A 26,075-nucleotide genomic window follows, 5' to 3' on the forward strand; every position below is an offset into this window, starting at 1 on the left:
AGTCCTCCAGCAAACAACAGATTTCATTTTCATTCAGTTTTAACTTGAGACTGTTTTTGAGGCTTTGGAAGGATGAGAAGTGGAGACAGTAAGGTATAATCCAGGCCCACAGTGCATATACAGACATTTAGAAAGCAAAAGCTGGGATCTGCATGTAGCTAAAGAAGCTTCTTCCTGCAGATACAGTCGATGCATTTGGACAAGAGCAGCACAGCACTCATTGCAGGAGCCTTAGCAGTACACTGATGCCAGGCTTCAGGTCTGGGGTACAACTGTTTCAGCAGGCTGCTGCTGTGCAGCATTTTTCCAAGGTCTCTGGCGAGAGCCTGATACCTACTGTTATGGTCTGATGTTTTTGTGCCACCATCTGGTCAGAAGTCTTTTTCCTTAATTTGCTCATTATGAGCTCTTTCACCTGAGAAGGAGTTGGTGTGGCCGACAGCTCTCTGTCAAAGCAGATAGGCCCAGGGAAAGTATTTGTTCTGTCCTGCTTCTTCCCATTGCAAAGCTGATGTAAAAGCCAGCTGGGCTTACTTTGTGTGTCTTTCTAAGCCTTCCTAAAAAGCTTCCAGGTGTCCTGGCTAGGTGGGTATCTTATTTGCCCTTGAAGAAAAAGATGCTTTCTCCTAGGGGAAGAAATTGGAGGCAGCTCTTAGTCCACTGTCTAGACAGGGGCAGTTCCAGGAGTCTGAGCAGTGCAGGAGCCTTCCTTGGGGGCTGCTGTGTGCAAACCAATCCTTCCCTGTGCTGGCAGCAGGCAGGGATCGCTCGTTCTCTGGCTCTGGTTTGCTCATGCTGCAGCTGCCTGAGTTGTTAGAGGCGCTCAGGGGCCATGGGACAGGGTTGCAGCAAGTTCTGACCAGGAGATGGTGCTGAAAGGCAGCTGCCAAGCAGGGCAGGGTGCCTGGAGCCCCCTTGGGTGCTGGGAAGGCCCCTGTGGCTCCCAGAGGGCATTGGGTGATCCGTGGGGTTGGGCAGACCTGCAGCAGCAGTGCTCCCTGCACATGGCAGTGGCTTTCCAGGCAGCTCCCTGCAGGTTCTGCCCGCGTCACAAACAAGCTCCCATCAGAGGCTTTGGGGGATTTAAATGGGCACAATCACTCCTGTACATCCTGAGGTTCAACTCAGCTTACCCAGTGCTGTCTGAGGCCCCTGCAGTCCTCACTATGGTGTACATCCGGAGTTTGGCATGCTGGATCTGATTGCCAAAAAGGTGGCAGGGATTAGTTTTACGTTGTGTGGATTTTTTTTCTCCCCTATCCGTGGCCTAATAGGGCCAGTAGTTAAATAGTGAATGACGATGCAAATTCCAATAGCAACAGCAAGTCTGAGTTGGGCTGAACAGGAATAACTGTGCTCAGCTCTTTTCTCACTGCCCGGGCTGTCTGCAGACCTTGCACAGTAAATCAGTTGGTCAGTGCTAGAAAGCTGTCAGCAGCCTTTAGTAGTAGAAAATAAAGAGCTTTGGGGATCTTCTGTCTCCTGGGCTTTGGGGATTTTATTACTTTTTTTATTTTTGGAGGGAAAAAAAACGAGGGAATACATTTTGGATAACAGTCCACTGCAAAGGTGTTGGCTCTGCCAATTCCTTGCTTAAGCCATGGCATGAAGAGGCCTTGCAGGAGAAAATAGCATTGCTTCGTGGAGCGTTACATTGTGCTGCTTTTCATTAGGCCACTGTTGCACGAGGAAAGAGCAGAGGAAGTGGAGCTGAGGAAGAGGAGCACCCTTATGAGCTGTTGCTTACAGCTGAAACTAAAAAGCCAGTCGCAGTGGATAGAAAAACAAAAGGTAAGTGAGCATCCAAAACTGCATTGAGCAAAAAAGCAGAGGGCAGAGTACTTGAGCAATTAAAAGCTGTGGGGTGCGGCGTCTGGATTCTGTATTGCAATTGTTTTGTTTGCTGGTGATCTTCCCTTTTATAATGGAGGGATCTAAACGTTCCTGTACAAAATGTACACAGAGGAAGAGCAAATCTGCTGTTCTGACAGCTGAGAGATTGCAGGGACCCATGGTGGTAACTTAGAACATAAATGAATGCTGTGCGCTGTCAGTGCAGGGTTGGAAGGCTGTGCAGTGTTGTTAGGAGTAAGATGAACCAATGCAAGCACTGAATGAGCCGTGCTCCCCATCCAGCTGAGCCTGGAGAACTGCTGGTGTTGCATGTTTGTATCAGCACGTGATCAGCCCTCCTGTCCTGGTAATAGAATCAACACTCTGCTGCGTATTAAAGCTAAATTGAGATGTAAGCTAACAAAGGATGAAACGAAATATGCGCAGAGCAAGCTCTTCTCTGGATCTGCAGGTCCCTGTGTGACCAGGTTAGGTACTGAACTTGGCTCTCTTGTCCCAGAGGGACTTCCATGCTTTGCAAAGGGTCTGAGAGCACCTTGTCTCCCGTGCTTGGCTGTCGCTGGGCTTTTTGGCTCCCCTTCAACAACAACAGCAGCAAAGCAGAAATATCCTTTGCTTTATTCAAAACTTCTGAGCGGGAGTTTGGAGGGATTTAGTTTGAGCTCCAGACCCAGAACCCATCTCGTTTTGAGGATCACCCAGGCTCGGTGTGATGCCTCTCTGACCTCCCTGTAAGAGCTGCAGCTTTCTCTTTTCCTTTGCAGCATGATAGCATTCATTCCTTGAGTCCTTCTGCACTCTTAGCTTATATGGGGTGGCACAAGAGGTCATTGTTTTCCCACCAGTGTCTGCCAAAGCCACTTGCTGCCCGAGGCAAAGTTCGGATGCTTTTCAGGTTGGCACTGTGAGATCTCAGCTATGGAATAGTCCTTGGGCAACAGCCATTGAACCAGAATCTTTCAGATCTTTGCAGTGCACAGCTACCGCTGATTATTGAAGCGTGAGCTGCCTCTACTCTGTTCTGTGCCTACCAAATCCAGCTTAATGAGAGCAAAGATTCATCGTAACTGTTTGTAAGGAACCTAAAGCACTGTTGTGATGGGGGAAATCCAAGGAACGCAGGAGAGGCTTTCTCTTTTCCTAGGACCTCCTCACTTCTTTAAATACAAGGAGTGCTATAACCAATGCAGGAGGAGGGAGCCTTTGGTCTGATGCAGGTGAGGAGCTGCATCAACAGTGTATTTCTCACCTTGTGTACTCCAGAAGCTCTACAGTAGCATTTCCCAAAGCTCTCCGTGTGGTGCTGAGTGTAGAGATGATTCTGACCCTCTCATGTTTGTTCTCCAGAGGATGCCAGCTGTTTTCCAAAGCAACTCAGAGCTCCCTGCAGCACAGCTCCACATGGCAGTATCCATGTCCTGCAGGAACTGCAGAGCTTTCTCAGGATGTCATCTTTCACCTGCTTCAGGTTTCGTACCCCAGTAGGAAATGAGGCAGCTGTTCAGTAATTGCTCTTTCTTTTTTTCCCTCTCTTCTCTACTGTTCCTCCTTGTATCCCCTCACAGCAGTCACAGGTAGTTTCTTTTGGCACAGGATGTTTCCTAACTGCTCTGGAAGGGCGGATCAGCTTTGAAATCTCCTGCCTTACACAAAAGCAAATGTTCCAGCTTGCTCAGTAGCTGGGGTCAGATGCTAGAAGGACATGGGGAAGCAGATGTAGCTGTGTCTGAAATGTGAGTACGTGCTGATGTGGGGGGAGAGGACGCATTTGGGAAATAGCAGAGTTGTTTTGGCATAAGCTAAGCAAGGACTGAACAAGGCACTAAGGACCAACTTGAGGTGTTGGAGAATTTTTCCACCTCTGGATCAGAAGGGTCCTGGAGCATCAAAGGCAGCAGCTCAGCTCCAGGACAAAGAGCAGACTGAGGCATGGCTTGGGATTGCTCCTTGGCCCTTGATCTGAGAGTCTGTGCTTCTAGATGTTGCCTGGTGACTTCTGGAGGAGCCTTTGGTCGGAAGAGAAGGGCTCTGATGTGCTGTTAGAAGAGCTCTTCAGGGCAGGCGCAAGGCAGAATTGCAGGCATGCTGTTTTTAATGGTGTCTTTCATATGTGATAGCTGCCTTTGTTCCCCTTGCTGCAAGTTGTCTCGTGTCCAGTGACCAGATGAATGTGGCATTATCCACCCGGCTCTGGTTGCCTTTTGTGTCTGTTGCAGCAGTTTGCTGTCACATGCTGGAGCATTAGGAAAAGTTGGCTTCATGTTTCGGGCAGAGTATCAGAAGTGGTTTGAGCCAAATGCTTTCCCATCTCCTTTGGTAAGGAAACTACGTGCAGTCTCACGAATGAAGTCAGGGCTGTCAGACCTTGTAACAGGACTTGAAAATAAGCCAAGAGTGGTGAACTGTGCATGGACTGATTGGGAGGAGACTGTGCAACTCCTACTGCCTTTAGAGAGAGACCGATGGAGGATGAATGCAGAGCACACCTCTGAGTGTGGATGTGTGCCTTGCTTCTGAGGAGGGCCATCAGCCAGTGCTGTCAGCAGCCTCAGGTAGGACTGACTCGGGTCTTTCTGGTGGTTATCAACAATTGGTGCTTGTTGAGGTTCTGTTGGCCTGCTGCCATAGCGAGCCCAGCTTGGAGTCCTTAGCTCACCCTTCCTCCTGCTGGAGCTTTTCTCAGTGGTTGTGCTGGTTCAGCCAGAAGTATTGCTGCTCCCTAAACCAGAAATCCGAGCTGACCCAGTCATAAAGGATGAAATGTGCTTCAGAGGGCTTTTTACTGGCAACAGCAGCAGTGGGGTGGGCATCCACGTGGGGAGTGTATGGACACAGAGGGCTCTACGAACCAGGGTTGGAAGGAATAGAAGCTTCTTGGTTTGCTGCAAGATGAATGATAACATAGGACCAAAGCCTGGCTGCTCTCCCTTGGTTTTGTCATCGTTGGAGGACAGAGCCTTTCTCCATATCTTTGATCCAAGCCTGTATTTCTGCTGTCAGGATGTGTTGAGAAGCTTCTGTGCAGGGTAATGTTAGGACAGTGTTCCCTTCACTTTCTGGAAGGACAGTGGGGGAGGGGGTACATATGACCAAAAGTTCAGGTGGCTTTTGGAGGACGAATTTTGTCTCAAAACAACTGAAGCGACAAAGATATATTTCTGAATTTCACATGCAGCATCTCACTACGTAAATGAACCTTTGTGTTTCTATTCTACTGCAGTTGAAGGTTATTTTTGCACCTCTAAAGTAGTACTCCAAAGGCCAACTTCCCTCTCTGCTGCAGCTTTTTATGCCACAGGAGCTAGATTTGCATGCTCACCACCTGACAAATTACACGATGTAGCACAGGGAGCCTTTTGTAGGTGAAGATTAGAGACTGGAATGTGCCCTTGCTGAATTGTAAGGTTGGGGAGTTTGAGCAGAGAGCGGCTGCGATAACAGCTTGATTCTCCTAATCCAGGGGCGTGAAACAAACCCTTGTGGTGATATATAGGGAAACAAACTTGCTGGAGGCAATGTGGCTGCAGCTTAGCGTTAAGAGTTTGGGGATGTGCTTTGGTTCTGGGATCATCAAGCTGCTGGCAGGGGAGCACATAATTGAATCCTTCCCGGGAAGCAGGCAGCCTGTGCCTGGAGATGTGCTCGATGCCCATTCACAGTTGAAGCAAACCCTCCTGCAGGTAAATCCTGCAGCAGCTGAGGGCTGAAGAACTCGGGCAGTCTGTGCTTGGGTGTGAAACCTGCTGAGGGACTTGAACACAGATCCCTGTTTAAGGACAACTCCCTTGCTGAATGGAAAGGTGCAGCTGAGCGAGGATGCTTTCAAAGGTAGAGATAAATACAGAAATCCTGTGGAATACAGCAGACGAATGGACCTGGGCTCTCTCTGCTTTTCTAGCCCTTAGATATTATATTCTCCTTGTCCAGTTTCAGTGTGTACTTTAAAAAGGAATTGCTCATCTTTCTGCCATGATCAGCACATCGGCTGAATTGCATAAGCAACTTATCCCAAAAATGTATTTATCCTGAGACAGCCAGTGGTCACTGGCCACCAGTGACCTTTCCTCTCATCCTGGGGCACCTTGAGTTGAAACCCCAGAAAGTAAAACCTGGGGAACCCACTGTGCACTGGTAAAAAGGAATGAGGTCACTCTTTCGTGTGTCACTCCTTCGTGTGTCCTCCTGCCTTACAGGCTCTGAGATGTCTCTTTCAAGACGTTGCTCATCTTCGGTGCAAGCGCTGTTCCCTTTGCCCCATCCCTTCCTTCCCTGGCAGCTCTCTTGTATTTCAGAGTCCTTCTCCATCCTCTCAAGGATGAATGGGCGGCTGTGATTTCTGTGCAACAGGAGCCCCTTTGTGAGCTCTGGAGTGCTTTGTTCTGGCTGCACCCAGCACGTGGCACACACTGCTCCCAGCCGCCTCTCTGCGTTCAGCACAAGTGGCAGTGGGGGTTAAGCTGGGACACAGGAGGAGTGATGTCCAGGGCAGGAAGGAGGAGAGGGAAGGCTGTTGAATTTGTAAATTCCCTTTCAGGGTAATGTGGCCGTGTCCAATCCCTCTTTCGGGATCTGTAACTGAACCTTCAGTTCATCGCAGTGGGTGCTGCTGCTCCTGCCCCGCGCTGGGCACGGCGCAAGTGAGGCTTTGCAGGGACGCCTGCCCTCGGTGGCTGCAGCCACAGAGCTGGTGGGGTGTGTACCCATGCAAAATGATCAACAACTACTTCATTGTCCTGGAATCCTCAGCTCATAGGATCCGGAACAAAATAAGCCCCAGCCTCAGTTGACACGGGCGAGCAGCGAGGTCTGCCTCACTGCCCTGGCAGTTAACCTCCGCTCAGGCTTTTGCTGTTCCTGACTCAGCTGCCAGCCCAGCAAGCTGCTTTCTGCATTTCTGTGGTGTAAACAGATGCCTGCAAGGGACTGGCTGATGCTTGCAGGGTGCATGAGACCCCGGGATCTGCGTGGCGTGCGAGGATGAATGGCTGATTCAGGCCCTTCCTGCCTCGTTTCTGTTGTGGGGACGCACCACAAAACCAGATGTGTTAGCGCTCGGAAATGACCTGGTCAAGCCTAGTGCTGGAAAGGATGCTGGGGGGAAGGAGCTTAATTTCACTATTGTTGCTAATTGCTGTTTCTTGTTAAAGATAAGCAAAATTGATGAGCTCACTTTGCCTTGCTCAGTGAGCTGAGCGTTCCTTTGCCAGCTCCTGAGAGCTGCTGTCCTGCAGACCGAGGAGTTTCCTCTTCGTGTCCAGATACCCTCCTTGTATTTCAGAGCCACGTTATTGGGGTGCTTTGTTGCTTTGCTCTGCTGCACTGTGCTTTTATTTGTCCACCAACCGAAGTGTTTGTGGCAGTAAATAGAAGTGGTTAAAGTCTGCAGAGACAGGTACGTGGGGATCCCAGGGCCGTGCACGCTGAGTTCCCATGCCTTTCTGACCTTTGCTTTTGCAGCTCAGATGCACGTGTGTAACCTGGCTGAGGTGAGTACACGTGTTGGTGCACACACCTGGCAATTGGGACCGGTCAATTATTGATGATTTACCTGATATTGAGGATGTTAGTGCTGCAGTAACCGAGTAACAGCATTGCATTTCTGGGACAGCCCCTCGTGCACGCAGCTTCCAGCATTAGCATTCTGTGTCCGGTGCTCAGCTTGCAGCAGAGCTCCTTTCTGACAGAGCTTTTTATTGCATAAACTGTTTATTTCTCTCCCCCGAGTAAGGAGGAGAGGTTAAACTCGGAAACCACGAGGGAGGAAGGCATTGTTTTTTTTGGGGAGCAGCTTTTGGAACTTGCAGGTTGATTGCAGTCCAGAAGTTTTTCCCACCCTGCAGCTCGTGCCAAGAGCAGGGAGCGCTGCTCTAAATAACACTTTGGCCTTTATGGAAATGTATCAGATGTTCCAGGAGCTCCGTCTCTGCTTCTCCTACCTCGCCTGCTCTCTCTGCAGGATATAGTTAGCACTTGTCTTAGCCTTATATAGCAAGGCCTGATAGTTAGTGTTAACAGGAATAAAACAACAAGGAGAGCTGCCAGATTGCATAAATCAGGCCAGTGTTTGGAATTTCATAAATGCCACGACTTTGGGTACAAGTTGAGTACGCGGAACAATACGGAACTGTTCTCTCTTTATCTCTCCCTCCCTCGCTGAGGGAGGGCAGGGGGAGAGCTGGAATTTTGCAGCTTCTTCCATCTTTTTAACTTCTTATTTTTCCTTCCTCTGCTTTCATCCCCCCCCCCCCCGAAGACCACAGGAGGAGCAGTGGCGGCCGCAGCCAGGACTCTGCGGACACCCAGGACATCCATGTTCCGGAGCAGTTCTCGGGGTTGCTTCATGGCTCTTCCCCCATCTGTGAAATAAGCGAGGACCCTTTCAGGCTCGTTTCCTCCACGGAGAAAGGAGGCACGGAAGCACCGAGCCACCCACCTGCTATGCAGCTGGAGGATGCTGATTTACCTGCCTCCGCATCAGCACCGACCGGCTCTCCAGACCAAAACCAGAAAGCAATCTACGCAACCGTCCAACACACGCACGTCAGCCGGGCGGATCCTGAAACCGTAGGCACGCCCCACGTGCTGCAGCACCCCGGCGGTGCCGAGGACGAGGGGGACAGAGGTGGTGCTGCAGGCAGAGCCCACCCGGGGAGCAAACCCAAAGCCGAGCTCAAGCTCAGCCGCAGCTTGTCCAAATCGGACTCCGACCTCCTGACCTGCTCCCCAACAGAGGACGATGCCATGGGGAGCAGGAGCGAATCGCTCTCCAACTGCAGCGCTGGGAAGAAGAGGCTGGAGAAGTCGCCGTCCTTTGCTTCGGAGTGGGATGAGGTAAGGCTGAGCTTGGTGCTGTGCTGGGGGTGAATCGGTGCAGCGTGAGCTCCTCTCTCTTGTGTTGGCCTTTGGAGGGGGTCCTGGGTGGTTTACGTTGCTTTTACCAGCTCACATCTCATCCACGGGGAAGTGCTGAGTGGTTCAACCTCTCTCTTGGCATTTAACACCTGAACTGGAGTGGGGAGAAGCTGAACTGCAAGGAGTTGGGGGCTTTTCAAAGGTTTTGCTGTTTTAAGTTACTTAAACGCAGGGCTTGATTTCTTGTAGGCAAGCCAGATAAGTTTAGCACCCCCAAAATGTGGAAGTATTGGTAAGTGATCCTGGTGAATTCACACTGCCCCCCTCTTCCCAATTCTTCCCCTTTAGACTCCCAGAATTCAGAGCAGAGGTTTTCTCTCTGTGTCCCTGCTGCAGGGGGAGAGCTGTGTCCTGAGCTCATGGAGCTGGAGAGCAGAGGGTAACTGAGCTGTTTTATGTATATAATAGCTCCTGCTTCACATGGTTATTTTGGAGGCTTGTTAGAAGGCACTTTATTGTAGTCCAGGAGGCCTGTGGATAGTTAAATATTTCATGCTCAGAAAGTTGGCCCTAGTGAACTGCTCGGGCAAGATTAAGTGTCCCTCTGAAATCCAGCACCGCAGCATTACTGAAACATTCTTTGGAGATGATTCTCCGCTGGTAGAGCAGCAGCGCTGCACAAGAGATAAGCTCGCATGAACCACTCTTTGTACACTGAAGGGAATATCTGCCCCCAGTGCGTGCTGGGGGTCAGGGCTGTGTGTGCCAGGCTCGTGGCAGCAGGGAATGGCTCCTGGGATGGCTGTGCCCCTGCCTGCCTGCCCCTCGTGTGCTGACAGAGGCTCAGCTGCCTCTCCAACCCCAACACAGCGATACAGTCACACTTGGTGGAAGATGGAGGTGTTCCACAGTGATAAAAGCAAAGTGGGAGTCATTCCTTGGCACGACCCATCCTTCAGTCCGTGTGCTTTCTCCCCACTGTGTCTCCAAATGCATGTTTTCCTCTGCAGGTGCTTGGATTGCAGAGGCTTTCCTGTTCATTAGCTGGGTCAGTGGCACTGCAGCTGTTAGTGAAAGGCACATCCGAAAGGGGCAGAGAACTTTCGCTGTGCTTTTCATGCCTCCCCAAAGTGTTTACAGCAAATAGTGGAAAGGAAAGGAGCCTCTGGCCTTGTGGTGCTGCATGGCTTTACTGGTAGCAGAGGTCAGAGCTCAGTGTGCCTGTGCTTCCGCCACTCGGAGAGCAGATCTGCTTCCCTGCTTGTAAACAGAGCGTGCTGCTTCCAGCCCTAACGAGCCACAGGAGGGAAATCTGCTTTTCCTTCAGCCGTGTTTAGGTGAGGAAATTTAGAAAGAATGTGAAAAATTCCCATCTGTCTGCAGTGGAGCGGGTCAAATGTGAAAATATTTGTACGATCAAAACCTGATGGTTTTACATGTTTTCCCACTTTCTGGGGTAATTTAAGCACCCTGTAGCAGCACCCTGTGGCTGGCTTTGCCCTGGGCTCTCCTAGCTATCATGGACCTCCTGAGCGATTCCAGACAAGGCTCCCTCCTCTCTGCCTCAGTTTCTCCACCTGTGAGATGTGAAGGATGTCATGGTTCTCACTGAGAAATGCTGTGCAGAGCTAAACGTAATGAGACAAGCCAGCAGCTGGTGATTCATTGCCTTCAGCTTGCTTTGCTCTTGAAGACTCCACACAGGAGTGTTCGGGGTCTCACTGCCTCCTGGTGCCTGTGCAGTGCTTGCACTCTGTGCTGCTGGCAGCAGGAGGGGCACACTGTGCAGCAGAGCAGTTTTTTGTACAGCATGAAAGGGAGCTGCTGTTTGTTGGTGATTCATATGGCCAGGTCGCTTCTTGCTATAGATATCACAAGACTCCTGTGGTTGGTGGTGAGAAATGGTGGGCTTACACCTGCAGGGAACGTTTGGGTTTGTTGTTTTTGGGGTTTTTTTTGCAGTGATTGGTAAGTGCAGAAGGGAGCTGATCTGCCCGGCCATAATGACAACAATGAGATTTGAACATAAGCAGAAGTAATGTTGCTGGAGGTTTGATTAGTTCACTAAGTGGGGGTAATGCTCTGAGTTCAGCGTGACTCGAGGCCTCAGAATTTCCCCACTGACAAAACCTTGCTGAGCTGCTCTGCCTCTGTGTTGGGGGCAACAAGGACAGATTTACAGGAGTTATTCTGTTCATTTCAATAGTCTTTATGCAGGCAGCCGAGGAGGAAAGCGATCCATGGGCGGCTGCAGCAGGCAAGGAAGGGCTTTGCCCACAGCCAGCAATAGGTGTGGGGGCACAGGGTGGGACCCTGTGGTGTCTGTGGACAGATGGGGCAGAGCTGGCATCGCTCTGGGCTGTGAGTGAGCGTGCACAGGGAGCTCTGCTGCTCGGACAGAAGGGTCGTGGCCCTGCGGCTGAGTGCTGCCAATGCCCTTTGTTGGAAGTGGGAGGTGGTGTGGCTTTGCCAGATGGGTGGGCTGGGGAAGGAGTGATTCACTTGGCAGCACTCGGCCCTGCTCCTTGGTGCAGTGAGGAGCAGCTCCGAGGGCCTGGCCTGGCTCTCAGCTCTGTGCTACGGAGCAGCACGCAGCGTGGCCCCCAGATGCTGGAAGCCAGCAGAGAGCTCAGCAAAGCACACAGCGATGCATTGCCCAGGGAGTGGGGGGGGACCAAAACTGCTGCCTGGGTGGGGAGAGGAGCACAGCACTGCCCTGCAGAGTGTCTGGGCGCTGCAGAACTTGGGAGAGGGCTGAAGTGATGAATTTGTTTGGTGTAAGTGGCTCATGAATATTGAGCAGCCGTGAGATGAGCACGCAGCCAGCATCGCTCAGCATGAATCCTGCATAGGAGAGTAAACTGTGTCTGTGTTCCTGGCAGAGTGGGGCTCAGCCCTGCTGCCCACCTGCTCTGTGCACCCATCCGGGTCTGTTTGCAGGTGAGCACACCTGGCAGGGCTCCATCCCAGATGGGCTGAGCTGCTCTCCCCCAGCCATCGTGAGCCTCCCTGGATGAAAGGCAGCGTATGCCCCTCTGGGAGATGCACAACTGTGCTCTGTTCTGGGCCCATGCAATCTGATGGCTTTTGGTCAGCTTGAGGTGTGAAACGATTGCTTCTCTCCTGCTGCAGTTCTTCCAGATCCCCCTATTCCTTGGGCAGCTGAGCTCTGCTGTGCTGGAGGAGGGAGCCCAACCACGCTGCTGCTGAAGCTCATCAGTGGTGAACTGTGCTGCTCCTTGGGGAAGCAGCTCCTGACAGCGAGAGCAATTAGTGTTGCTGCAGGGGCCCCGTGGGGCAGTGATGGTTGCAGAGGAGCTGGGCTGTGCTCCCCACCCCCTGCCATGCTGTCAGTTTCCTAAAAGGTATCTGGGAGTTGTGTCCCATGCAGCTTTGCTTTTTGCAGGGTAAGTGAAAGCCTCTGAACACACATAGTGAATAAACTGGGCTCTGTTTGTCCGGGTGCTCAGCTGAGCTGACCTGCCTGGCATGCAGACGCAGTGCCTCGGGGTCAGAGGTGGATGGGACAGGAGGTATTGGTGAGACAAAAGATTTGGGAAGTCTTCCTGGGGGCCAAGCACAAGGCGTGCTGCTGTGAGAAGGAGCTGCAGACCTGGCTCCCCACAGCTCCAGCTCTGAGTCTGCACTGAATGGCTCAGAGGGTTCCAGCATCAGTTCACAAAGCGAGGTGGCTGCTGTGCCTTCAGCTCCTTCAGAAGGAACTGGAGGAGCTGAATAAAACATGCTTTTTTAAAGCTTTTCTTAGAAAAAGGAAAGGCACAGTCCACCCCTTTTTTTTTTTTTTCCTCCCCAAGTGAATTAGCCAATGAATTAATGAATATTTTGTATAATCACAGCACTGGACAGCCATCCTCCTCTCCTGCGAGCATCTGCAGCCTGAGCTGTATGTTCTGTAGTGCACATCGCTAGTGTGTTCTGCTGTGGGGTTTGAAGAGCTGGGGAGCACAGTGGCAGGAGTTGTGCTGCAGCAGGGTGAGCTCCACTCCCCTCATCAGGACCCCTTGGCTGCTGAAGCACTTACTGCCTTAATTGCACTCTTAGAGTTGAGGATTAGGAGTATTTGCATTGAGATGTGGAACTTGGGGGAAAGCTCTTGATGCCAAACCTGGCACTGCTTTAAAATACTCAGAAGTTGAAATTCAGAGCTGCACGCTGGTACTGAAAGGAAATGCAAATCTTCCCCTTTGCTATTCAGGAGGAGAGCTGCTATTTTGTGCGTGGTGAAACTGCATCCTGTAGAAGCTTAGGGTTTCTTGTTCTGACAAGCTCTCAGCTCACCTGCTGGGCAGCAGCTCCTGTGGGGCCAATGCTGCGCATCAGATACCAGGGTTTCAGGTGACAGATGCAGTTGGGAGATCCATATGTTGGTCCTGTCCTTGCCCCTGCTGCCTGCAAGCTGTCCTCAGTGTCCGAGGATGGTCCTGGCTCCTTCACCCCTGCCATCAGCCTATGCTGCCTAAAATCTTGATGCGTTCTGGGGATTCTGGTGTTCAAACCTGAACTCTTGCCCTGGCTTAGAGCTGTGGGAGCGGGCTGTTCCCAATCCCAGGGCTGTAGTTGTGCTCCTCAGCCCACGTCCCCTGCCTGGAGCTGGCTCCTTGCTCCTGAGGGCTCCTTCCAGTTTTCCTCTCACTCCTTTGTAATGTTTTGTGATACTTCAGTTATGGGAAAAGAAGTGATACGCTCAGTGTTTTGATCCTGACTTCTGCTATTCTAAACAAATGTGTCCTTCAGGATCTCAGTTCACTTAATGAATGGGCTGATTATTCTATTGTCTGCAGGTCCCAACATTTCCTCTCCTTTTTCCTGTGCTAAGGTCAGGAATTCTTATCATCCTCAGTGCTGGACGTTTCTTTTCCCTTTACCCCAATGGCAGGATTTCTTCCAGCCTCATTACCTTTATGACCACTTGTGTTTTCACAGTTCAGGTTTGCTGAGGCCATAAACCAGGAGAGAACGAAGCGCTCTGAGCCAAACGCAGCTGATGTAGCAGCCTGGTCAGCTGCAGATCTGATCTGAAAGGCAAACATGAAGACCAGGCATTCCTTGTTCAGTCTTCCCTTACGCTCTCTTCCACTTTACGGAGCATCTTAGGGCACTTCAGAAGTTCTTTTTAAAACCATGTGTGTATGTAGTCCTTCTGAAGCCTCCAAAGCAGGCTTGACCACGCCGTGCAGCCCAGCTGTGCTGCAGGAACTGAACCTTTGGCCATGAAACATAGCTGTGAAGATCTGAATTGAATTCAGTAATCCTCAGGAGTCTTTGCCTACATGCAAGTGCTGTTTGCCATCCCTCATCTTTCTTGACCTGGTGACATTGAACTTTGCTGCAGCTGAACAGGAGCTACTAGGGGGCTTGAATTAATGAGATCAGCGTGGGGTTTTCCAAACCTTTGACATTTGTTGTACTGAGGGCAGGATGCTTTGTTTCTGCAGGGCGTGCTGCTGAGCGAGGTTCTGCTCTGTGGGTTGGTGGTGTTGTCAGCATAAGCCAAAGCATTATAAGCTAAATCAGAGGAGTGGTTGATGTGCTGTTGCCAGGCTAGGAGTGAGACTCACGGCCCGGACACAGGTTCCCAAGGACTGCATTTGCAATGAGGAGCTTGCAGGTATCATCCCAGAGCCTTCTCCTGGAGAAGTCCTGCAGTACTGTGAGGTCCCTTCCAACCCAATCGCTCTGTGGTTCTGACTGCACATCCCAGCTGGGTCTGAGCAGCCTTGCCTCCACGTGCAGGGATGAAACAGCAGTTCATAATATCAGTCGTGTATTAACCAAAGACTTTTCTGGGAGAAAGCACCTTAAATCATCTGTCCTTTGCATCAGCAGGATGAGCAGTGGAGCAGGCAGGACCTAATTGCTCGTTAAGGCAGCACCTGTTGTACTGTCTCCCAGGTGAATGCCTGCACACGGATCTCTGCTGCCTGAGTGCCCTCATTTGGAGCCCACGATGTGTTGGCTTTGCAAAACTCTGCCTGCCTTTCCCTGGGGTTTGGTTCCTCTGTTGTTGTCTGCACTGTTGTCACATTGGCCCTCAATGACTGCAACGGTGCCAGAGGTTTGGAGCTGCATTGCCTCGCTTTGCTGGGCTGCAGGATGCAGCTCGTGAATGGGAAGGGGCACATCAGATACAATGGATTTCATCTCATGCTGCTGCTGGGGAAGACTTAGCAAGGGGCTTTTCCCCATGTGTCTCCTCAGCTTGAAATAAGAAGCAGGAGGAGCTGGGCTGGGGCAATGAGTGCTGCACCAGAAGCCTGGGAGATGGGAGCATGTCAGCTGAGAGGTGCTGTAGCCATGTGCTGGGCTTGAGGTTGGTGTGGCAATGTAGCAGGTGTGCATTTTGAGGTGCTCACAAGGGCTGCCTTCGGCCCTTGGGTCCTTCTGCCCTCTCCTGCTCAGGGTGCAGCCTCTGCTGGAACCAGCAGCCCCGTGCTGAGCTCTCCTGTCCGCCCGCATTGCTCACTGTGTCTCTGGAGAGATGATTTCACAAGTCAGCAATTAAAAAAATTCCTAAATCCTGACCAAGACTGCTCTCCCCCTTTCCTCCCAGCAACCCCCAAACAGCCACCCCTGTTTGGCAGCAAATCCATGCAGCAGTTGGGAGCAGTGGTGCTGAGCAGGGAGCATCCTGCCACCCCCTGCCCCATGCCCCTGTTGTGTGCTGACCCCGATGCATCCTTGTTGTTCTGGCTTTTAGTTCTTGCAGCAAGTCTCTCTGGGCTGTAACGAGGCTCGTTGCTTTGCAGTTAGGGGTGTGCTGGTTGCACTCAAAGGGTTTTGGTTTTTTTTTTGAAGCTGGAGAAGCAGCTTGTTTGGCTTTTTTCCCTGTTTTAAAACCCAGTGTGCCCTGTCCCTCCGTTGTAGGAGCTTAGAAATAATGAAGCCTTAACCCCTGACACTTTGTTGGAACTGCTGAAGCTTCAAATACTGATAACCCTTAAACCCGACCCGGAGGAGCTTTGGGGAATAAAATATGCTCATGGAGCTGCTGCCTCCTCTGCTGGCATTTAGCCCTGGGCGAGTTTGTACCACAGGTTATGATCTCGTTAATAATAAGGATTTATAATGGGAATCCTGAGATATTCTTAATTGTTCCTCTGCTGCAGGGTGTCATTATGGTGAAGATAGCGGCCCTTTGTTTCTGAGCATCTTTATTTCATTACAGACTTTGATCTGAACATCTATTGCTCCATGTTCCTGCTCCTTTCCTGTGTGCAGTGCTCCTCCTCCTCCTGCCCAGGGATGCTCAGGATGATGACTTGAAGCTGCCTGCTTGGGAAGGAGCCTCAGGGGGGAGCAGAAGGTCCCAACCTCATGTAGAGCTTTTCCTCTTTACATGCAGAGCTCAGAAGGAGATGAGGATGGCCTGCCTGGGGAGGTGGTGGAGCCAATTCAGTGTTCAAGAGATGTCTGCATGAGGAGCTACGAGATATGGTTTAGTAGCTGTGGTAGCAATGGGAACAGGTGGATGTTTGGACTGGATGATCTTGCAGGTCCTTTCCAACCTTGTGATGCTGTGAATGGTGTGCAGCACCAGAAAGCATATCACAGAGCTGAGCCTGGGGTGAGGCAGCAGGGTGGAGGAGACCCCCCCTGTGCTGTGCACGGTGGCACTGAGTGCTGTATGACATAGCAGGGCAGCAAAGCTGTGTTGCATCTCATTCTGCTTATATGTAACTGAACAAGCCTGAGTTGTACTGGGGATTTAGAGGGGGAGCCCTTGGTTGCAGTCGCTCGGTGCGTTAACTCACAACGCTGTGGTTTTTATCCACGTAAAAGCATCAGAAGTGCTCTCCTTTGTGCTCTGAGGCGTGTGTGGGTTGTGATGGTGGTGTTTGGTGTGTGAAAGCGGGGACTGTGGGGAGCATGCTTTCCTTCTCAGAGCTGTTGTGGGCTCATGGTGTGGCCGTGGGGCTCTGCTGGGGATGGAGCAGGGCAGGCTTTGCCCGTTCTCTGAGGGGTGTGGGGGGGAAGCCCTGCTCAGGGCCCACCTGGGGGAGCAGAGCTGCGGAGCTCTGTGCAGAAGCTGCTTCCCCAGATGCTGACAGTGTCCATCTGTGTTATTTCCCTTCATCTCCCAGGACAACCTTGCTGTGTCCTTGGGAGTCACTGATGCTGCACGCAGAGACTGAGCCCAGAACTTGTGCTTTATTGGTGGTAAACGTAAGGACTTTTCTGCAGTCGGATTGTTTTGATGTGCCCCCTTTCAGAAAGCTCCTGTAGCATACAGATGCTCCCAGGCCGGGCTGAGAGCTGTGCTGACAGAGCACTGCTCAGTGTAGTGCTTTCTGAATGGAGCTTCCTTTCCCTGCCTGCAAATGAGCGGCTGCAGACAGCTCGTACTGCATGAAGCCCTGCTTTATTTCGGTGGCAAAAGCCCCCTGGTGCTTATCAACCACCCTGTGTTTCTCCATGGACTCGCTGGTTCCAAACTGCAGTGGAGAGGGAAAAAAGACCCCATACTCTCACCCACCGGGTTAGGGGGCAGAGCCCCATAGCATCAGTGCTGGGTGCATGGCATCATTTTTGTCCCCTGTGCTGCATGGCATCCTCTGCAGAGTGCTGTCCAATGGGGATGTTATGGGGCAGCACTTTGCCTCCTGCTCACATCCTCACTGTTGTGTCCTTCAGCCTGGAGTGCTGTGGGGTCAGAGCATCCCCTGCCTTGCAGGAGGACCAGCTCCAGCATCCAGCTCAGCTTCTACGGGTCCACAAAGACCTTTTCCCCCCAGGAATGAGCTCAGCTGCTCGGGGTGGTTTGTTTTAAGACAGAGCTCTGTTTTGGAGTCACTATCCAGTTGCTATGTTTTCGTGGCTGTCTGCCTGCCTGCGTGGAAGTGCTCACCACCTCCCAGCCCAAGGGTGATGCTGGGCCACACCCAGCTCCTTTCTGGGGATATTTGTATTTTTCAGCAAGGCTTAAGCAAACTTGGTGCACACAACCTCTCTGCAGCCTCTTCCGTCGCACCCCTTGTTTGTTGGGTTTGCTGAAGGTTTGCTCCTCTTCTTCCTCCCAAAGCATTTCAGTTTTGCAGTGCTTTGTCTCCTTTCCTTGTAGGGTTTTTTTGCTCAGGGCTCATTGGCCAAAGGAACTTCATAGTGTGGATCCTGCTGCACTGCTCCTGATGAGGAGTAATATACATGGTTGTGTAAATTTAGGGCACTAAAGGATCTTGTGGATTTATTGCTGTGGATGTAAAAGGAGGAAGGAAAATACGCACAACCTGTTCGGGGATGGACGCGTGGTGCTTCAGTGGAAAAAAACAGGTTAAGCCAAAACAAATTGGAACTGAGTGCTCAGGCTGAAACCAAGTCTGAACTGCAACGCTATATTTAAACACAGTATTTTTGTATTTAAATAATTAACCACTGGGAAAGAGCAGCTGAAAAAACCAGTGGTGTGTGCTGTTTTCAAGGTATCCTCTCATCCAACCCCATCTCAGTGCCACAGAGTGCAGCTCAGGACCAGGAGTGGAGGACAGGGATGTGTCCCTCCCCTCTTTTTGTATCTTTGCAGCTTCTTAGCACCTAGATCCAGGTGATCAGCTACCAGCAGGTTTTTGGGCTGGCACTGGGCTGGGGAAAGCAGTGTTCTTCATGGCACAAAGGGAGGGAGATGCAGGATTGCTTTGTGAGTTGCAGCACTCCTGGCTGCTGCAGTGCCCTGACCGCCTCTGGATGGGCACAGTGCTTAGCAAAGGGTGATCCCAAAAGATAATCCTCTGCCATGGGATTCTCCCTCTGACATTCAGCTGTATGGTCTTCAGTGTTGAGCTGTCAGAGCCTGGGCTGTGCCTGGGAAGCACCAACCTCCCCTGCAAGGAGAGCAGTCACTGCACCAGGGGAGCTTGGCCTGGCACCCGTAGTTAAGCTGTGCTTTGAATCCTGCTATGGAAATGACTGCAAGCAAAGAAGGAAGCAGATCTGTCATGGTGTCAGCCCGTGGTGAAGGCAATGCTTCCAGCCTGGGCTTATCCTGCAGGAGCACTAAAGCAGGCACAACCAGAGCCCTCAGTCTTATTTGGGGATGAGGTTTATTCTGCACCATCCTCACATTTTCCTCTAGTATTTCATGGCCTTTATGTGCTGGTGGTGCAGAAGGGCACCGTGAAATTTCAAGGCTTTGCTGGGGAGCTGCTTGAAGGAGCAAAAGCAATTAAAGCAGGTGGTTCTGACTGCAAAAACAGGCACTGAGAGCCTCAGAATGCCTCTCTCAGTGATCTCCCCCACAAACAGAGGGGCAATTAATGCTTTTCAGTTACTTGATGTCATCTGCAGGCTCGAGCAGAAGCTTCTGCATCCCTCACGTGTCCTTCAGGCTCCATCCCAAGTGATGAGAACTGGAAAAGCTCTTCAGAGCTGAGCTCACAGAGAGGAGTGGAGTTGATGGAGCGGAGGTGAATGCCACAAATGCCTCCAGTGGAGAACAGCTAGCAAGTGAAGTTGTGGTCAAAGAAAAACTCAGCAAACTCTGCTTTGTCCTCTTAACCAGTTGCAGTTTAGCTGACCCCACACTCAGAGTTGCTGATATATGGAGGGCTGTAGGTTGAGCTGTAAAACAAGGTGATAATTCTTCTTCTTGCACTCCTCAAAGCCATGTTTCTCAGTAGCCAGATGCAATGGGACAATGGCCAACGGTGACATCTGCATCTAAAGAAGGGGCTGGTGGTGTAAGCACTGCAAACTGAACCGCCCTGCCCGTGTTTGATTTTATGCTTGTCACTTAAGTGCTGCCTTTGTCTGCTTGAAATTGGGATATTTTTTGCCTCTTACGTGGCCTCATTCTTTCTTACTGCATCCTTTTAAACTTGAGCTCCAAATCCCATTTCCTGTACGAGCAGCTTGCAGTTTCTGGTGGGAGCTCTATCACATCCATTCTCCTTCATCATTTTTGCTTCCCATGGAGTCAGGGATCCAACCACTCACCCCACTGCTCTGTCTGCGACTCTGTCAACTCTGTGTTGTCCTTTGTTAGCGTGTGCTGGATGAGAAGGACTGTACTGAAGGTCTGAGTTGGCAGGAGCCCCTGCAGGTGGTCTCTTTGCTGTTTGTCTGGCCCTGAGTTCCTGTTGCTGCTGCTGGCACCTGGGGTGGAGGCAGCTGGGGAGTGGGTCCAGGGGAACTCAGCCTCCACTGCCAAACCTGTCCTGAAAAAGCCCAAAGAGAAAAAGTTGTGTGAGAGCTGAGGTTGATATCGTTGCCCTCTGTCACCAGTCTGTGCATCAGCTTTGCGTTCAGCAGCAAGCCCTGCAGGAATGCTTTCTTGGGAGGTTTCTGTTTGAGAATCTCTCTCTGGGGGCTCTTTATGTTTTTATTTTCTGCCTGGTTATAGATTGGAGATAGAGGTAAGTGAGCAGACCGAGCCTCCCCGGGGTTCCATTGCTCTCTGGAAAATAGTAGGCTTTAATTTTTTCATGCTTCCAACTATTAAAAATTAGGGACTGCCATTCTGAGCTGCGATTTATCAGGTCTCCCATCTTAGCAGAATTAACCTGGCAGTTGTCAGTTTTGCACTGTCAACTTTCACACAACCTTAACTTTTTGTTTGCTTTGATTTTTTTGCAAACGCAGTCATTTATGTCCAGTTCTAAAGGCGCTGTTGCAAGCAATGATTTGTGCCATGTCTTAATTGTGTGAGGTTTGCCTTCATCCCTTGGTTCACACAGAGCAGGGGATGCAATTGTCTCTTGCTCCCTCTCCTGGGCAGCTAAGGCGTTTGCCCCCACCACTTTGCATTTGCAAACTTGATCTCTTTTCAAACTTTCCTGGCTGCATGCTCCTGCACGGAGAGCTGTGAGTGCTTTGGGGATCCCATTCTCCTGAGGTTTATGGTCCAGAGGGATGGGTTTCTTGCAGCTGATTATTTCCAGGCATGGGCAAGGTGCAGAAGGAAAGGCTCTGTAGCACTGCAGCTTCTCTGCATCCCTTCTGAGTCACCCACTCATGAGAAGGGCTGTCCAGGCAGGGCACTGTGGTCAGAGGTGCTTTGCTGGCCTTCCCTGGGTCCCTCCAGCAGCCATGTGAGAGGTGAAACCCTGGGGCTGCCTTCCCACGTTCCTGAGGCTCTGTCAGTAACTCAGCACATGTTTGTTTTATTTGCAGATTGAGAAAATCATGAGCTCCATTGGTGAAGGCATCGACTTCTCCCAGGAGCAGCAGAGGATCTCAGGTAGCGTACCCTGTTCATGTGTGTTGTGTCTTTGTGTCTTTGCTCAGAGCACAGCCGTGTGCTGCCTGCAGACCCATGAGACCCAGAGGGAAAGCTCCAGCACAGCTGAGCACATCTCCCCTCCCCTTTTCCTGGCAGCTTCCAGGAGCTGGAGCAGCTCCTTCTGTGCAGGTGGGAAGGGTTGGATGCTGTGAACCGCCTGGGACGTGTTCTGTGCTGTTGTGAGTTTGCAGCAATGAAGCCAGCTCCAGGGTGGGTGGCTCATTGCCCCCACAGCCCGATCACATCCCTGCTAATGTTTGCTAGATGTGTAGGAGGGAGATCAGATCTTCTGCACATACCAGAAGATTCAGTTTGAAGCTGAGAGGTGGTGTAAGGGCTCCAGCCAGCACCCAGGGGAGGGAAAGCTCTACTGATCGCCAAGCTCCTCCAATTACCTTTGTTCTCAGCAGAGCTGCTAAGAAATCTGGACCAATTGCTTACAACTCCTGACTCTCCAAATGCATTCGTCTCAAGTTTCTGCTCTTCTCGGATGGATAACAACAAAACTTTCTTTAAGCAGTTGCTCTGAAACAGAGCCACGGCGTGTTTGCCTGTTGGCTGCTTTCAGCATCCCCACGACAAGCTCACTTTTGTTTCACATGTATAATGCAGCAGCAAGATGTGCTTTTTTGTTGCATAAGTGTGGATAAGTCCCTTCAGATGTGAGCAGAACTCTTGAAGGCCCTCCATGCCCATGTGTTGTGCTCCTTAAGGCTCACAAAATGCTGTCGGCCCTCGAGGGATCGGGTTCTGTGCTTTGAGTTGTGTTGGAGCGATTACAGTCAGCATTTTTTGATGCCTAAAACAACATTCTGTGGATTTAAGGGTCTCAAATCTGTTGTGTGGGTTAGTGTTGAAGTTCCAATCCCAGTGGGGGGGTCTGTTTCCCTTTCTTCCTCCGTGTTCAGGCCGTACAAGAGGGGGAGGAGTGTCTTCTGAAGCCTTCCAGTCCCCCTGTACTGGGTGCCACCCAGATGTGACTCACACCAAGGTGCAGTAGGTGGCTTTTCCATCACATCCCAGCTCTGCCAGCAGCCTGGCGTGGCTCTGGGCCACGTACAGTGCGGTGCTGGGTGCTCCAGCCAGAGTGAGCTGCTCCAGGGAGCAGCTAAAATTAGCATCAGGAGTTCTGTCATCTGCACGGTGCCGTGGCACAGTTTTGTGTTGGATTAGGAGATGAAAAATATCCTCACTGCAGTCTCTTGAATGTCTTAGCAGTCGGCACAGGGGGAAGCAAAACCAGCCCTGTCATTAGGGTTAACCTGGGCTTTGGGGATGGTTTCCAGCTCTGGCCAGGTTCCCCCATAAATTGGTTAGCTGGAATATTTTGAAACCTCTGGCCCAGCTTTCCACCTGTGGAGCCCTGGATGCCCTGTGATGGCTTTAAAGCAGATACAACATTATTTCGTGGTACTTCTCATACCTCTGTGCTTCCATGACCTTGAAGCTGTATTAATGATGCGTGAGGTGATGGGGCTGTGCCTTTTGTCTTTGCTGTTTGAGATTTCCTGGAGCCGAGGTGAAGGAGGAATCCTGGTGTCATTAAGTGCATTGATTTTCCTCCGTGTCCTCCTCCAGCCACTCTTGCAACTGTTATAACTCTTATCTCTGCAATGCAGCATCAGAGCAGCGGGAGCCAATCCTGAGTTAAAACACTTTCATTTTCATAAATGTTGTAAGTAGGCAAGGCCTGGGTATGGGGAATAGAGCTGCTTGTCCTGAGTTTGGGTTCAGGATGCAGAGCAGCAGTCAGATCCAAGTTTATTGAAAGGACTATCCTCTGCTGCTCCTGCAGTGACCTAATTGTGTGTCCTGGCTCCGTGTGCCAAGCAGGAGCCTTCTGCAGCTCCACCTCTGTTCACCCTACGTTGGCAATACTTTTGTCCCATAATTTTTGTTCTTTCTTTTGAGGTGAGTGCATAGGAAGTGGGACTGATGGGAGACTCTGCTGTCAGTGCAGATGTCCCTGGATGTGTCTCCGTCCCACACACAGACCTGGGAGCAGCCCACCTCTCCCAGCCTGCTGTCCAACACTTCTGCATGGCCGAGCTGCTCCGGAGGATTAATTCTCTCCCCAAGATGCAGCTTCAGTCTGGAAAGCAGCAGCTGGGTGATGAACTCTTCCTTCCGCTGCCGCAGGCGGAGCTGTGGGTTCTCAGTGTATGGAGTGAGTCCTTCAAAGGAGGAGATAATTGCTTGGCTTTAATGGAGCCTTTGAAACGGGGCTGTTTGTAGTGAGACACGGAGAGCAGAGCTTGATTAAATGGATGCTGGTGAACTTTGCTGTCTGGGGACCGAGGAGGGCTGAATATCGTGTACTGCTCAAGGGTCTCAGAGAACCTGAGGCTTGGAAGGGTTGACACAGGGAAAGCTTTCTGCCAATGAAAGCAGTTCAGTGGCAGAGCTGTCCTCTGGGACACTGACCGTGTGGCTGTCATGCTGGCCGTGCTCTTTGGATGGGGTCAGTCTGCCACGCTCCCAGATGTGGGTGATGCCAGGCTTTGCCAAGCCCGGCTGGGGGTCCTGCTGTGCTCTGAGCAAGGCTGCCTGCAGCAGAGGTGCTTCCCCTGTACTTAATGAAAGAATTCCTCTCTCTGCTCTTAATCAGGAGCAAAGACAAAAGCAGGGACTCAGCTTCTTTGTCTTCCTGCAGTGTGATGGAGGACACAGGAGAGCTGTGCCACGAGGGACTCTGTCCTCCTGCATCTCACACCTCCAAACTGCTCCGAGTGGGCAGTGTTTCCCATTGATGAGATGCTAATGCACATCTGCACATGCAGCTCACGTCTGCCGGAGTGAAGCTTATCTCAATCCATTTGTCCCTTTGGGCTTCTGCTTTGGTGAGACCCCCACGCGCTCCTGGTGGGGGGTTAACCCATGCCTGCCCTAAATACTGATCAGTGCTTGTGTCTCCCAGGGCTGAAGGGCTTTGCAGGGGTGCAGCACAGTGTGTGGTTTTTGGTCTGATCCAACAGCATCTGCTCAGCACCCAGCTTGCTGCCAAACCCCCCCACTCCGGGCTGTAGCTGTCGCAGTGTGTGTGATTGATCGATATCATTAGTGAAGAGGCCCGACATGGAGGGGAGAGGAGGAGCTTGCACCTCAGCAAAAGCTGCTGCTGTGCAGGGTTCGCTGCAAAATGGACACCCAGCTTGGTAGCAGGCAGAGCCACGAGCTGCCTTCTCCGTGCACTGAGTATCCCTGCAGGCTGAGCTGCCTCGTGCTTGGGGTGGGCTCCTTGCACGCAGAGCTGCAGCCATGCTTTCCATTGCTGTGAACACAGAGCTGCTCTGCCTGCCCCTTGCTGTGGGGTCAGAGTGCATCCTGTGCTGCCCACAGCCCAACCCTTCTGTTTTCTGGCATTGTTTCGCTTTTGCTGCTCAGGAGTTTGCTTAGGGATGTTCTGGTGGATCAGATCGCCTTGCCAACATGCAGGAAGCTGCAGGGAGCTTCCCAACTGCGCTCTCGTCTCCAAAATTAGATGGGTTTTGAGGGCACTGGGACTCCTGACTCTTGTTTTGTGCCTGGGATCGCTGGTTTGCCTATGGAGGCCCAGTGCCTTGTTTGGCAGCTGCTGCAGAGCTCAGTGTGCTTGAGTCTGTGCATACAAGTGGTTATCACATACAACTGCCTTGGATTTAGGAGAAGCAGAGGACCTTGGAGTCATGCTGGGACAAGGCCTGGCCCCTGCTGTGCCCCTTGCAAATCCAGGCAAACTTCTGCACGCCCCTCTTCTGTAAAACAGCGTGTCAGAACCACTGCCCTGCTCCCAAACCCTTGCTGTGTAAACCCAATACTCTGAGCCAACACATTCAGCCTCTGATTTCCTGCTGGAGCACGTAGGGTGCATTTCTTTGGCTGAATCCTGATGGTGGGGAGGTGTAGGTGAGGGGGAAGGAGGTCCATCAGATGTGTGTTGGTAAGTGCTCCTGGGATGACAGAGTCGAGGAACAGCATCTCTTAAGGGATATTGGATCCTTAGCCCTTGTTTAAGGGCATTTTTGGCCTGGGAAGAGATGTTTGCATTCAGTTTGCACCTCTGTTTTGCAGTCACACATTATACTGAGCTCCAGCAACTGGCTGTGCTCATTCCCTCCTTCCAGCTGGGGGCTGCAGGCTGTTCTGGCTTCGGCCAGGAAACCCATGTGCTGCTGGCTGGGCTTTGTCAGGCAGCATTCATCTCCCAGAACTGAGCTGAGTGGGTTGTGCTCAGTGAATGAGCCTGGTGCAGGCAGGAGGTGTGGACAGCAGTTATGTCTGGGGCTTGGTGAGATACCCCTGTACTTGGATTGAGATGTGAGAAACATTCCTGGTGCTTGGCTGGGCAAAAGAGGAGGCAGTGTTAATGATCTGCATTTGGCTAATGGATTTTAGTGACACTGGGTGCTGGCTGTATTTCTTGTGTCTGATAGCACTAATGGCTTCATCCTTCTTGCATCATGCTCTGCCTGAGCTCACAGCCCCCTCTGTAGGTTTAAGGACTTCCAGCTCTCACCAGCCCCAGCTGTGGCAATGTGTGCCTGCCTTGCTTCTTCTGCACGCTGTCTGTGTGTGTGGATGATGCTTCCATTGAGGCTGACTTGGTCCTGCAGCCTTTAATTCCCAGCAAAGCTTGCCTGGGTGTCTTCAGGCCACGCCAGGTTGTGCTGAACTGCTTCTGTGGGCACACGGGGTGATGCTGTCCATCAGATCTGCCCCACTTATTCCTTCCTGAAGGAAGCAGCGAGGTGTAAAGAGACCTCTCCAAGCCCACCACACCCCTGTCCCTTTTCTGTTTTCTTGGAGGTGTGTTTTGCCATCTGAGAAACGTTGCGAGAGGAACCAAATTCCTTGCCTTGCTTTTTTCTGCAACTTTTAATTATTTCCAACCACATTCTGCCCACAGTTCCCCTTCCCCAGAGCCCTCTGTCGCCTTTTTAAGGCGGGATTCCCCAAGTTTGGAGCGGGAGGAGGAGGACAGGGCTGGCTTGGCTGAGAATGAGCAGTTTATTTTAGTCAGAAGTTGTGGTCCAGCTCTGGCTGGGGGGCATGGAGCCTGGCAGTGCTCTGCTCCCGTGTCATCCTCGTAGCATGCACACATCATGGACTTTTCTGGCTGTAGTCAGGGATGTCTGGGGCATCTGTTCTGTTTTTCTTT

General features: G+C 51.5%; 1 protein-coding gene across 5 annotated transcripts in view; it reads left to right on the forward strand.

Annotated features, from left to right (window-relative positions):
• The window catches only part of ANKS1A (ankyrin repeat and sterile alpha motif domain containing 1A), an 80,115-nt gene that overhangs the window by 34,173 nt on the left and 19,867 nt on the right, over positions 1 to 26,075 (forward strand). For all 5 annotated transcript variants that reach the window (XR_010622448.1, XM_065740272.1, XM_065740275.1 and 2 more), the window contains 3 exons: positions 1,674 to 1,791; positions 8,108 to 8,685; positions 20,830 to 20,896. Coding sequence is in view for 4 of the 5 variants with exons in the window: in XM_065740272.1 (XP_065596344.1) it covers positions 1,674 to 1,791; positions 8,108 to 8,685; positions 20,830 to 20,896 (763 nt within the window). In the remaining variant the exon portion in view is untranslated. The remainder of the gene's footprint in view (positions 1 to 1,673; positions 1,792 to 8,107; positions 8,686 to 20,829; positions 20,897 to 26,075) is intronic.

The sequence above is a fragment of the Cyrtonyx montezumae genome, unplaced genomic scaffold (genome assembly GCF_038088225.1).
Source record: "Cyrtonyx montezumae isolate F1298 unplaced genomic scaffold, pur_monq_1.0 scaffold_26, whole genome shotgun sequence".
In the NCBI taxonomy this organism is placed as follows: domain Eukaryota; kingdom Metazoa; phylum Chordata; class Aves; order Galliformes; family Odontophoridae; genus Cyrtonyx; species Cyrtonyx montezumae.